Raw genomic sequence first — 14,796 nt, 5'->3', positions numbered from 1 at the left:
TCTACTCCGCCTGATTACTTTGTCCTCTTGCGGGATGGCTCCAGCAGGGAAGATATCAGAGGTTTCTTCTTCCCTTCTTGCTGGCCCGTTTGACACACATTGCAAGGATTGAGGGGCAGGTCCCTGAGAATGATTGGCAGCAGCTCCTACATGGAGCTTTGCTGCCAGTCTACTATGATAGAACAGAGAACATTGCTGCAGTGACATCTGCAGGTACCTCATATAGTGGTTTTGGTACCTCCTATAGTGGTGTTGGTAGCTTTCCTACTTACTCTGTACCCTGTTTCCCAGTGCAGTAAAGAGCAACCTCTAGATGTCTCGTGACCATAGTACATTGAAACAAATAAAGGGATTTGGGACAATTCTATTAATCTGTGCTATAAATTATTGTTTTTATTGTTGCATTTGCTGATTGTCCATATAAAAGAGTCCTAAAGGGTTTAATGACACTTTAATATAGTTGACTTAAAAGCCAACCTACCCCTTCCTGCCTTGAGCAACTCACTGGAGCACCTCGCTGTTGCTCCTGAACTGACCAATAAGAGGCAGAAACTAAAGTCACTATTTACATGACAAAGTACTATCTTTAAATCATGAACATTTAGGTAAGTCCTATTACCAATCCTTGGAAGCTAAACAACTAACGTATAATACAAAAATATAAATAATTAGATATAGGCCCTTGGTTGCTCTTAAAGAAGTTATTGTTACAATTTAACAGTAAATAATAGTCTAAAACCATAACCCCCCCAAAAAAACAAGAAGCATGCAATAAAAATGTAAATTATAATGAAAATTAAAAGACATCCAATAATACAGAATACTTTAAAAGACAGATTTGATATCCTGGGATTTGTCGTAAAAACACTTTATGTTAATCTACAATAAAAAAGAAGAAACAATATTGTGTATGGTTATAATGATGAGATGATGATAATAGAATATGCATATTACCTAAAAAAAATTACCACAAAATATGTAGTAGGCATGGATGCAGCAATATTTTTTGGGGTTATGGGGCAATCTGCCTTTTGATATACTCTTAATATGTATTTTTTCATTTCAAACAAACCAAATATTTTATGTTTTCAGCTCTCCAATTAAAAGATGTAGAAAAATGCTCAGTATTTTGTATGATGAGCTGGCAACGCTGTAATTACAAATATTTCTGATGAAAAGTTAAAAATTAAAATTGAACCCTGCATTAAAGATCTACCTACAGAGAACAGTATATCAAGCCAGGAGATATCCTTATATTACAGGCATATCAGTCTAATCATTTAACCAGTCATTTTAGATTGTAAGCTCTAACAAGCAGGGCCTATCACGATCGCAGCGTCAGACCTTTTCACCAAACTCGTGACCGAAGGACTAGCCGGTCTAAAACCGCGATGTGACGTGCGTAACAATGCCACACCCAGTTGCACCCTGCACAACGATTTTCCAGCTAACAGACCACAATCGATGTACCGGCAGCCTGAGCGATTGTTACTGGGTCAGGTTAATTACGCAATTAACCCTTCACACTGCCACCAACTCCTTTTTGTACAGAGAAAAAGGAAACTCGGCGTTATCAGCTATAACACTATAATGATTGAGATAATTGTCTGAATAAAACGGTCCGCAGGCCGGTTATACAGAGGTTTAAACAAACACAGTAGCGTTCTCTTTAGTAGCAGGGATTCGTACATTGCAATACAGAGCTAAAGAAACAGTTCAACACTTTCAGAAAGAAAGATTTATTACTAAAAGGTCAAACGGGTGCAATAAAAATATTTACAGAAAAAAGATGTAACTAAGATATATTTATACATAAACAAAGAACCACAGCACAGCAAAGAGATATCAGAGAGAGGTGAAAGGATTAAAGTACTTGCCAAAGTCCTGGGTTGGCAGATCCAAGTTTCAGAGCAGAAGGGTGCTTTGATCTCCCTATGTTACGATGGTCAATGGGAAAATTTTTCAACTACCACTCTTAGGCCTGACAGCCTGTTTTGTTGTCCCCAGCAGGGGGTGGCTCTGAAGTCAAGGACCAATCTCCGCTTAGGGTGTGGAGATATGGGTGGATGCCTCAACTAGAGCAAAAATCTCCCATAACTCATATTTTGGCCTATAACTTTCCATCTGCACCAGTGACATCCCACCCGTGGGTAGATTATTATGCAGAAAAGTCTGAGGATTGATTGGATATGAATTATGAAAGTGTACACTGAACGGTTCGCAAGATCTATTTTTCTGCTTTCCTGTGTGTCCGAGACAAGGCGAGTGACCCATCAAACTGTTCGCCTGCTCATCGTCCATCTGACGATATGTCCGGTTTTCATGCAAGTCTCTCATATTCCAAGATATGAGACATAGGGGAAACATGGATTTTGAGACGTGTTATCTGATTCTGTCACCTATGCCAAGTAGGTTTCATTAGGTTGGAATCTCTCTCAACTCCTGAGAAAGCTTGCCTTATCTCTTCCGAGGTATAAAATGGCACAGGTTCTCAGACAGCTAGGCCACGGCTCCCTGGGGGGGGGCCTTTATAGCTCCTATGATTCTCCTGTGACATTTTTTAACACACACATACACTGTCACTGTGACTCTCAGAGTGAGGAGGGAGGGGGGAAGGAGAGTGAGGGTGACATTTTTTAACACACACATACACTGTCACTGTGACTCTCAGAGTGAGGAGGGAGGGGGGAAGGAGAGTGAGGGGAGAAAATGGAGATTTGTTTCTGTTGCGCACGTTTGCGACAGGGCCCTCTGATTCCTCCTGTATTCAATTCTATTGGAACTGTATTGTTTGCCCTCACATTGTAGAGTGCTGCGCAAACTGTTGGCACTATATAAATCCTGTATAATATTAGTAATTTAATGCAACTAAGAAAATAAAAAAAAAATTGCAAACCAGAGACCTTCCATTTGACCAATTTAGAGAGCTTGATAGAATCTACTCTGCAATATTTACTGGCCATGGTGGAATTTTTTTGATTGCTTTTATTCACTCAAAGAAAAATCTGGGTTGTTATGCCATTAGATATTTCTAGTCAATTGCACAATGCAGAATACCATATGTGTTGCATTGATTAAAAATCGACCGTTACTGACTTCTCATAGACCAACCTAAAGTGGCTACATGCATGGAAGCCATAAGACAAACATTTATGATGTAAAATTATGATCTCCACAGCAACAACTGTCTCAGAGCCAAGCTAATGTCAACATGTAACTCATACTTAATTTTTAAGGGTTTTATTTAAATTCATATACTAACATGCAAACACAGATGTGCACAGTCAGTCACTCATTCAAACTTACACATACCCATTACCCATAAACAGTATACTTATCAACATGCACACATGCACTTACATGCTGTAATGCTACCAGGGAGCTGGGTATTTGAGACCTGACAGTATACTATTTAAAGCTCTCATTTAACAAAATAGTGTGCAAGTTTCCATGTAGACCAACGCCCATCCAGGCCAACCCACACCTACAACCAGGGACCAACAACCTGCTTTTTCAAACATTCTTCATCCATAACATCTGCTGGAATCCATAAATCCTGCCAACTCACCTGACACTTGTTTTAACAGCTGTAGAATTGCACCAGAGTGCCAACATGCTACAAATGTGGCATAATGAATGTGATTGCTACTGAACAGCTATATATTAAAGCATTTAAAAAACTGTTCCTGTAAGAGAATGCCACATTATAACAGACTGCCATCACCTTTCTTGGAATACATATAAGGAAATAGGTTCTTCAGCTCTTTGTCCAGCTTTTACTGCAGTGACAAAAATTCTATACATCCCCCTCCATTCTGCCATATAAGCCTACCAGGACTGTAAGGTACACCTAGGACTCACAATACTGCCTCTGGGCCAGTAAAGAAAGAATTAATTTCCCTGCACGTGCAAGTTATAGATGACCTATTTCCATCAAGCCCATGCTGCCCTAAAATGCATGATCCCCTAAAAAGTGTTAAGGCTCCAAATAAAGTCACAACTAATGCATTACCCACCTTGGATCTAGGAAATACATTTAGTATGTAGCTTAACTACTGTACATGATAGTTGGGCATTAGAGAAGGTAAAAGTAATTATAACTGTCAACTTTAAGACATCAAAAACAAAAGTATATTAAAGTGTTACTAAACCCAGGACCCTGCATTCACTATATCTGGTTTCCCACAGTACACAGAACATGGAAATGCAATTATTTTAGTAAACAAAAACTGCTAAATACCTTTTCTCATCAGCAGTATAAAGCAGTCTTGTGACTTCTATCAGTGTCCAGCTGAGCACTGGTTAAAGCTTGTAGGAGGAGTTTTCATTCTGCTCTGACTGTCCTATGAGACTGCATAACCCCTGACCCTCTGTCTGGAGAGTGCTGATTGGCCCTGTGCTGATCACATGCACCGTCCAAAAGAAAAAGAAAAGAAAAAACCTTTCTAGCAATACAAACTAAGCTGAGAATATGCAAAGTGACTCAGAGCTATGCAATATCAGCAGATGAATTGGGGACAGTAGAAGGGGAGGATCAGAAATGATAGGATCAAACATCCTTTTTACACAATGCGGAGAATTACCCCTTAGGTTCCATACTGCCTAGAACAAGCATGCTTTACTGCAAATACAGACTGATTTTACTGTTGTGGGTTTAGTAACACTTTAAGCTAGATGTGTTGCAAAAGTATTTTCCAACCAATTTTAAAAGAGGAATTTACTGAATTGCCGTTCATATGGAAAGAGCACAACAGAAGCGAATGTGATCTGATTTAAAAAATCCAAGCTGTAAAAGTTTAAAATCTCACTTATTTCACAGACATAAAAGTAGTCCCAAAGCTTACAGCCTATGTATAGAAGTTTGGGTATGTACTGAAGAGTGTATGTAGTTATGAGTCAAAGAAGGTATGTTTTAGCTGCCAAATCATTTCTCACCAACCTTCATTCTATCTGGGTACTTAAGGTTAAGGTCAGAAAACTTTTTTTCATGTTTTTTAAAATTGCAGCATGCATTCTCTATCAGTTCGGCATGGGTTTTAAAAATAGAAAACTCAGTCATGTTAGAGAAACTAAAGGAAAAAGTTCACCACTAAAATCTATGCAGCTCAGCACTGCACAGCAACGTAAGCTTTTTCAGTTTAAAAATTGCCAGAGAAACTCATGTCTAACATAATATTCCTATGGTCATTTTACAAAGGAAATATATATATAAGTTTCATCAAATTCTTTTACATTACAGGAAATGCAAGTTTATATAAACCCAAGAACAAAAAATTATTATATGGAAGATTACTAGTATTGTAGTGTGGTGGCTGAATTACTTTTCTTTTTGCAAGCATTATCCGTACCCTTTAGGTCTCATTCACATGGGATTACTGAATTGCACACATTTGTGAGAACCGAGCTTTATCTGCATGGGTGTCCCACGCATCCATGTGCAGGAAGTCCCATTCATGTCAAATGGGATGCAGCGGCTGCGCAGACACAGCCACTGCTCTCAATTTGACATCTATGTGGGTGTGAGTCCCCAAACGCAGGAAGGGTGCATATTGGGAGCAGCAGCTGTGCCCGTATTGGGACTGCCTGCATGCAGATGTATGAACATCTGTGTACCAGGCAAAATGTGTACCTCACACAGGTGTATGACTCAGTACACCCATGTGAAGGAAGACTTATTTCTTCGTGGTGAACCTGTCGGTAACACTTCCTTTCCCAGAGTGACAAAACTTACTTTGATAAATGCATCAGAGGTAGAGAGCACAGGAAGTGATCATCAAAAATACAAATTCTGGAAGGATCAACAAATAGTTTTTCTTTCATTCATTTATTGAATAACATTTTAAAATGCTTTCAATGCCATTTTAACAGACAAAAAAAAGCAAATGAGGGTACTTTGTTACAGTTTATATAAACTTTAACGTAAAGTGGTTCTAAAGGTAAATAATGTTTTACAACTTTCTGTGCTCTGCAATCTCCTTAAATACTTACTGGAGTCCTCAGCTGATCTAGCGTTGTGCCCAGCTGCATCTCTTCTCTACCCTTTTCCTTTACTTACAGGGACTGAAGCAGCCACTGCTGCTGTCAATCAACTACTGTTAGGAGGGAGAGTGGGGCAAAGCCAACCCAGGCTGTGTATGTCTATAGATGCACACAGCCTGGCTCAGGATCGAGGAGCAGCTTGCTATGGTGGCAGACACAGAAAAGGAGGTTCTACCAGGTAAGTTTAACATTTATTATTTTACTTTATAAAAAAGTACCTTTATGTATTAGCACCTCAACACTATAAGACAACAATACTAATAAAACATAAAATCAAATTATGCATTTGTATATAATCTCTTTAGAACAGAATCAGTAGAGGAAACCTCTGACTGCCTTTCATTCATCAAAAAATGTAGCAGAAAAACAAAAAATGTTTTTGATATTTAAATCACAGGTGCTAAAGCTTATTCCACAATGACCAAACTGCAAATAAATAATAGAATAAATATAGTCAAAAAAACAATAAAAGTCCAAGTAAGGAGAAATATGCTGGAAAGAGATAAGGTGTTTATTTTCCCAACTGTTTTAAGAAATAAAAGTTGGTTCAAGTTAGAGCTAATTGCTTAGTGCCACCAAAAACTCCAGGAGACCTGGCTGTCCTGTTAGTTATTGACTGTCCATATCCTGCTCACTGTTAATCACAGACAAGGGATTTCATTTTCTTCAACAATTCAACATAATGAAGAGTACTCCCTGTTTTTGCCTAGAAGCCCTGGCATTTTGATGCGTGATGAGCATGGTGAGATACAGCTTCTTTCTGCCCAGGGGCAGACACTTTGATAGCTGGAGATCTTCTGCCCACAGGACTTTTATATGATTTAATTATTTTAAACAACATATCTTCTAATTGGGCAGTGAGGCATGGTTTAGCAGTTCCTACCCATAGCTGTCTTTAGTGCCAGTTCACATATATGCGAATTGGATGCGGTTTAAACCGCATCCAAACCACATGACGTGTGAAATAACATTGCTTCCTATGGTTCCTGTTCACATATTTGCGGTGAACTGCAGGTGCAGATTCAGTGCGGTTTAAAAAAGAGTCATGCCTGAGTTCTAAGCAGTGTGGTCTGGTTCAGGTGCGGATTACAGGCTATTGACTTCTGTGGGAACCGTTTCTAAACCTGGGATGTGTGAACAAGATAAAATCCTGAGCTGATCCTGTCCTGAACCTGATGTAAAGCTGACCTGAACCGGTGAACAGCTACTGTATCAATTAGCTGTGAAACCTGAGCTTCAATCTGCACCGTGTGAATCAGCTCTTAAAAATCGTTCTCTGAGAGGTATATTTAAGACAAACCAACATTTACACAACACTGCTTTGACAGGCAAACTGATGGCCAGGATGAATCAAATATGTTCAGTTGTTAGCCCATTCAAAATGACTACAGCCTAAAAATGGCCCCAGTGCTAGCGTTTATTAATGAATAAGCGTTAGCAGTGTGAAAATGCGTTGACAGTATTTCCTTGCTCTCATGGTGTCTACTGTTGTTATAAATGGCATTTTAAAGATTTTCAGTAAAGTGGATGCAGTTTTCAACTATGCAATCCTTTGGATCCTATTGTATTTGTTCCACATGGCACAAGAGGTGAAAGGGATTGCATAGCAAACTCACCTAGAGCAGCAGCATCTACAATGAGTCTGTAGATCTACAATGAGTCAGTCCCTGCCCTCAGGGAGCTTACAATCTAAGGTCCCGATTGCACATTCATACATACTAGGGCCATTTTAGACCAGAGCCAATTAACCTACCAGCATGTTCTTGGAGTGTGGGAGGAAGCCCATACAGGCACAGGGAGAACATAAAAAGTCCAGAAAGTAGTCCTCTGGCTGGGATTCAAAACAATGACCCTAGTTCTGCTAGGTGGAAATGCTAACCACTTAGCCACTGTGCTAAATTTAACTGTTTTATTGTTAGGTATAAAAATAAATGGAAAAATGGCCTGGTAATGAAGGGGGTATTATGTGCTGGTACCCAAATTTGGATTTCTGTGTATTAAAACAAAATGTGTAAACTTCATTAAAACCCATGTAAAAAAAAAAATCAACTTAAGCCAGAATTAAATACAATATACACAGCATTTCTTCTATATATTTTATGTACAATAACTTCAATAACTTCCAGTACCCTCCATTTTCTTTTTGATCCTTATAGAAAGTGATATAAATATAGTTATTGATTACATATAGTACTATATTGTTGTCAAAGTCAAACGTGGCCGTGGATGTCATATCTGAATCAATTGAAGGTTTTCAGAATATAATTTTAAAAGAATTTAAAAAGTTTAAAATTAGCCTTCTTCCCTACCATGAAGTATCACTATATTTCTCAAGTCACTTTCAAAGTCAGAATTATTTGCATTGTCCTCTACTTTTAATAGGGGAATCTTGTTTTATATTCCATATGAAGGCAAATGGATGACAAACCTGGACTCCAAAGGATATGTCTACATATGTCTAATCAACATTTTAAGAATTTTGTTTAGAGTCTTAATCTTACTGTCTGTATATTTTAAAGGTAAAATTAAGTAAAAACAGAAAAAAAACACTTTTCTAGTTTGACCAATGATCAAGTGTTACCTATTTGGGCTCGTTCACTCCATGGTGCAGAGATGTCAGTTTTTCTGCACGCATTCTGGAAGGGGACAACAAAATCAATTGTTCTCTATGTGCCTTGTTCACACCACAACACTAGTGTCACATGTAGATTTTCTGTGCAGGAATCTGCAACCTGTATAAAACTAATTGATGAGCGCATGAAAACTGATGTAAGCTGAGGTTGCTGCAAGTAAAATCTGCATGTCAGATTCCATCAGTTTTTATGCACGTATGGTGTTAACGAGCCCTAAAATGCTAATTTTATGCTGTAATATGTCCTGCTTATTTTGACAAAAATATTGCTTCTGGTACAGGAATGATAATTTTTTAAACCAACAAAACACAAACAAGATGCAATGAAACACACAAAATATGTGTATGAACAGTATGCATTATTATTAAAAAAAATATATTATAAAAAAATGTTATAGGTAACGAGAGAGCAAGGAGAAGGTGTTAACAGCAGCATTGGGATTAAAAAGGAGGGTAAATGAAGGATAGTCAGGACATTAAAAAAAAAAGTTTCTAACTTCAGGTAAGTCAATTTTCAAACAAAGGTTTCATATCCTTTTTTGCCCCTCTTCCAAAAAGACTACTGTAACATCTGAGGGTGGAGCTATGGTGAATAAAACCAAATTAGAGCTATACTTTAAGAGAATAACTGTTTTCTTACATTGCACTTCCTGATAGGTGACATTGCCTAGGCACTCATAGTTGCATATCTGCAGGGTAAGATCATCAAAGCTTATTCTACCTACACCAGCTTTTGATGACAGCTATTCTCTGAATTCTCTGCTATTCTGAGTACTGTGACAGTTGGGGGTGTCACTATTGTACTTCTCATTATTCTTCTGAGGGCCTATTGGAGATTACTCTGTACTTGAGAACATACAGCATAAGGATCTCCTTGCCTCTCATTCATTCATTCCATTGTGCTTTCTTCCCTTCTCATGCTGCCTTTTGATGCATCCTTGCTTCCCATGCTGCTGCCTTTGGGTCTGTGGATCTATACTCCTCTTGCTGTCTGTTGGTCATTTCTCCCTTCAGTCATCAGTTCACCATACATTAGCAAACAATGCTCTGCACCGTGATCAAGTTGGCTGACTCCACATTACTTTGAGTGAAGCTTTCAAAGTCTAGATTTACTTTAGTATTTAACTGTAGGGAGCCAAGAAGTGTTACTACAGACACATTTCTTTATGGACTAAAATAAAACCAATAAAAAAAACAGATTTTATTAATGACCTACCAGCTCCACAAATGCAAGTCCCCCATAGCTGTGTGCCACGAAAAACACATGTTCTGCAGATGCTTTTGAAATGAAGTTATCCCACACATATAACGCATGTTCCTCTGGACTGCCATTCTCCTGCAATGATAGAAAACCTGTAAGTACAGGATAATTAAGTAGCCCTTATTATTCCAATACCTTTATTTTTCTCTACATGTACAGTATAATCAGACCAAACTGTCCAGCAATAAGAGTCAATAAACAAAAAACAAAACCTAACGAGGAGTGCTTGAGCAGATGCAGAAACAGTTTTATTTTAAATCAAACTACTGTAAGCACCCCTGGCAGTTTCAAAGTTATCCCAACCTGTGTCATTGACACTTTGGTTAGACAGCATGGACTGCATGTAAACTAGGAAAAAATACATGAAATTAAAAAAGGAATTTATATACCAAATCTTTACAATGCACTATTAAAACGAAATTATCTAATTTCAAGAGCAAAAATGTTATGCATTGCAGATAACTAGTTCTTAGTTATGGTGGATGCACTGGCTCTCATTTATCGTGCTAATTAATTTGTTGACAAGCAAAAAAAAGGTACCTATTGATCCTGCCAGAAATGCTGATCAAAAAACACAAACAAGTCTTGTCTCCATTTTAAGATATCCTCTGTAAACTTCTATTCCCCCCCCCCCCTTTTGAGATGAATAGAGGACAACCTATTTGTAGCCCAAAGCAGGAAGATAAAAGGAAATAAAGCCTTAAAAAAGAAAACTAATGCAGCCACCACATATAAGGTCGGATATGGTGCATATATATATATATATATATATATATATATATATATATATATATATATATATATATACACCGTGTTCCAAATTATTATGCTAATTCTATTTAAGTGTCACAAAGATGAAATATTTTGTTTTTCAGTTTAACTCATGGATGGCATTGTGTCTCAGGGCTCTTTTGATCACTGAAAACAATCTCGGACACCTGGGATAAATAGATTGGCCGGTGAGCCCAATTAAAGGAAAAACTACTAAAGGACGGCATTCCACATTATTAAGCAGAGCACCATTTTCAAGCAATATGGGGAAGAAAAAGGATCTCTCTGCTGCCGAAAAGAGTGAAATAGTTCAATGCCTTGGACGAGGTATGAAAACATTAGATATTTCATGAAAACTTAAGCGTGATCATCAGAGATTTGTAGCTGATTCAGAGCACAGACGGGTTCGTACAGATAAAGGCACATTGAGGAAGATTTCTGCCAGATCCATGCATCGGATCAAGAGAGCAGCTGCTAAAATACCATTACATAGCAGCAAACAGATATTTGAAGCTGCTGGTGCCTCTGGAGTCCCACGGACATCAAGGTGTAGAGTCCGCCAGAGTCTTGCAACTGTGCATAAACCTTCTATTCGGCCACCACTAACCAAAGCTCACAAGCATAAACGACTGCATTGGGCAGAAAAATACATGAAGACTAATTTTCAAACAGTCCTGTTCACTGATGAGTGCCGTGCAACCCTGGTTGGTCCAGATGGATAGAGTAGTGGATGGTTGGTGGACAGCCACCCTGTTCCAACAAGGCTGCAACGTCAGCAAGGCGGTGGTGGAGTCATGTTTTGGGCCGGAATCATGGGAACAGAGCTGGTCAGCCCCTTTAGGGGGACCGAAGGTGTAAAGATGACCTCTGCAAAGTATGTGGAGTTTATGACTGACCACTTTCTTCCCTGGTACAGAAGGAAGAACTATGCTTTCTGTAATAAAATCATCTTCATGCATGACAATGCACCATCTCATGCTGCAAAGAATACCTCTGCATCAATGGCTGTTATGGGGATAAAAGGAGAGAAAGTCATGGTGTGGCCTCCATCCTCCCCTGACCTCAATCCTATTGAGAACCTTTGGAGCATCCTCAAGCAAAAGATCTATGAGGGTGGGAGGCAGTTTACATCCAAACAGCAGCTCTGGGAGGCTATTCTGACATCTTGCAAACAAATTCAAGCAGAAACTGTCCAAAAACTCACAAGTTTAATGGATGCAAGACTTGTGAAGCTGCTATCAAATAAGTGGTCCTATGTTAAAATGTAATGTGACCTGTTAAAATGTTTAATAAGTTAAAATGTTGTTAAAAGTTTGATTGAAATAGCTTTTGATTTCAATAAATATGCTGCAAACACAACAAATGACAATTTTCAGTTCTTTACAACTTATAAAGTGTTTTGAAACTTACTGTGCATAATAATTTGGAACAGTGCATTGTAAGTTTTTATGTTTAAAAAAAAATACTGTTATCATTAGGAGGTTTGTTCAATAAAATTTGAATTGTACTCTTAATAGTTGATAACATGAAAATTATGCTGTCTGTTATTTACATCAATTATTTAGGTAAATGAGAAAAATATAATTTGCATAATAATTTGGAACACGGTGTATATATATATATATACATATATATATATATAAATATAAATATATATATATATATATATATACACACACACACACATACACACACACTGCTCAAACAATTAAAGGAACACTTTTCAATCAGAGCAACATCATGTCAACAGGTGCACTAGATGGGCAACAATGAGACAACCCCCAAAACAGGAATGGTTTTACAGGTGGAAGCCACTGACATTTTTTCTCTACTCATCTTTTCTGACTGTTTTTCAGTAGGTTTGCATTTGTCTATGGTCAGTGTCACTACTGGTAGCATGAGGCGATACCTGGACCTTACAGAGGTTGCATAGGTAGTCCAATGCCTCCAGGATAGCACATCAATATGTACTATTTGCCAGAAGGTTTGCTGTGTCTCCTTGCAGTCTCAAGATCATGGAGGAGATTCCAGGAGACAGGCAGTTACTCTAGGAGAGCTGGGCAGGGCTGTAGAAGGTCCTTAACCCATCATCAGGACTGGTATCTGCTCTTTTGTGCAAGGAGGAAGAGGATGAGCACTGCCAGAGCCCTACAAAATGACTTCCAGCAGGCCACTGGTGTGACTGTCTCTGACCAAACAATCAGAAACAGACTTCATGAGGGTGGCCTGAGGGCCCAATGTCCTCTAGTGGGCCATGTGCTCACTACCCAGCACCACAGAGCTCGATTGGCATTTGCCATTGAACACCAGAATTGGTAGGTCCACCACTGGCTATGCTTTTCACAGATGAGAGCAAGTTCGCCCTGAGCACATGTGACAGACATGAAAAGGATCTGGAGAAGCCATGGAGAATGTTATGCTGCCTGTAACATCATTCAGCATGACCGGTTTGGTGCGGGGGGGGGTCAGTGAGGGTCTGGGAAGGCATATCCATGGAAGGATGCACAGACCTCTACAGACTAGACAATGGCCCCCTGACTGCCATTAGGCATCGGGATGAAATCCTTGAACCCACTGTCAGACCCTAAGCTGGTGCAGTGGGCTCTGGGTTCCTCCTGGAGTATGAGACTGCCTGGCCTCATGTGGCGAGAGTATGCAGGCAGTTCCTGGAGGATGAAGGATGTGATACCACTGAATGGCCCCCACACTCGCCTGACCTAAATCCAATAGAACACCTATGGGATATCATGTTTTGGTCCATACGCCGAGACCAGATTGCACCTCAGACTGTCCAGGAGCTCAGTGATGCCCTGGTCCAGATCTGGGAGGAAATACCCCAGGATACTATCCGCTGTCTCATTAGGAGCATGCCCCGGCATTGTCCGGCATGCATACAAGCACATGAGGGCCACAGAAACTACTGAGTACCATTTTGAGTTGCTGTAACGAAATTTCATCAAAATGGACTAGCCTGCTACTTCATTTTTTCACTTTGATTTTTGGGGTGTGTTTGAATTCAGTCCTCTGTAGGTTGATGATAATTTTCATTTCCATTAAACGATGGGGCATTCTTTTGTTCCTAACACATTACCCAGTCCATATCAGTATATACTGTATATCCAACATGATATTTTCCCCCATTGAGATCTGATGTGTTTTCAAAGTGTTCCTTTAATTTGTTTGAGCAGTATATATATATATAGATATATATATATTATTTTTCCCCCCTATTGGGTCATATTTTTAGTTTTGCAGTAAATAGCTATGCCTGCAATGCAAAGATGGGTTATTGCAAGCCAAAAATTGTGACAAAAAAAAGTAAATTTATTACAGTTTTTCTAATAGCACTATAAAGACAATGGTTCTTTACAGTTTTCACAGTATAAATAATAAAGACAGAGGCCACCACCATCAGGCACTCCACAGGGACTCCAGATGGCATTGCATAGTGCTACAAGCACAGCTACCCACTGCCAAACACACAGAAGATACTAATATTAAATGGTTAGTTCCCTTTTACAGAAACAATTTAAAGGTGTACCAGTATTAGAAACCCACCTCACCCCCAGTCCCCAATGGAGCAGCTGCAGGGGTGCTCAGAGCTTGACAACCTCAAAGATAAGTACAGTGGGGACTGGAGGGTTGGGAGGGTAACCAGTGCTAGTGCACCTTTATGTTTTGTTCTTTGACAAGGTGAACACTTTAAAGCACTAAAGGCAAAACTTTTTTTTTTTAATTTTGGATAAAGTAAGGGAGGGTTATAACCCCTGTCAGTTATTTTGCCATCTTGTCCCACTTGGGAGATTTCCATTAACTTCCTATCCCATATCTCTATCACGCCAAGTGCTAGGAAATCTTTCCAAAGTGAGGAAATCCCTGGTGCCCTTGGGATGATTTTGCTTCTATTACTGTTCTGGGGACAATCCAAAATTTGGGATTTTCATTCTCTTTCACATAAACAAAGTTTTTCTTTATACTATATACTACATTTTTGCTGTATTTGTACTACAAACATGAAAAAAAATAAATACACAAGCTGTTTAAATGAAAAAAAAAAGATTAGTAGAATACCTGACTTTGATAATTTCAATTT

At 38.9% G+C, this 14,796-nt stretch overlaps 1 protein-coding gene across 1 annotated transcript in view; it reads right to left on the bottom strand.

Moving 5' to 3' along the window:
* ARB2A (ARB2 cotranscriptional regulator A) overlaps window positions 1-14,796 on the bottom strand; it is a 662,616-nt gene that overhangs the window by 285,325 nt on the left and 362,495 nt on the right. The window contains exon 8 of the mRNA XM_089679165.1: window positions 9,888-10,007. Coding sequence (XP_089535291.1) covers window positions 9,888-10,007 — 120 coding nt within the window. The remainder of the gene's footprint in view (window positions 1-9,887; window positions 10,008-14,796) is intronic.

The sequence above is a fragment of the Staurois parvus genome, unplaced genomic scaffold (assembly GCF_062004578.1).
Source record: "Staurois parvus isolate SC_StPar_1 unplaced genomic scaffold, SC_StPar_1.0 ptg000218l, whole genome shotgun sequence".
In the NCBI taxonomy this organism is placed as follows: Eukaryota; Metazoa; Chordata; class Amphibia; order Anura; family Ranidae; genus Staurois; species Staurois parvus.
This window is presented reverse-complemented; position numbering and strand designations above follow the sequence as displayed.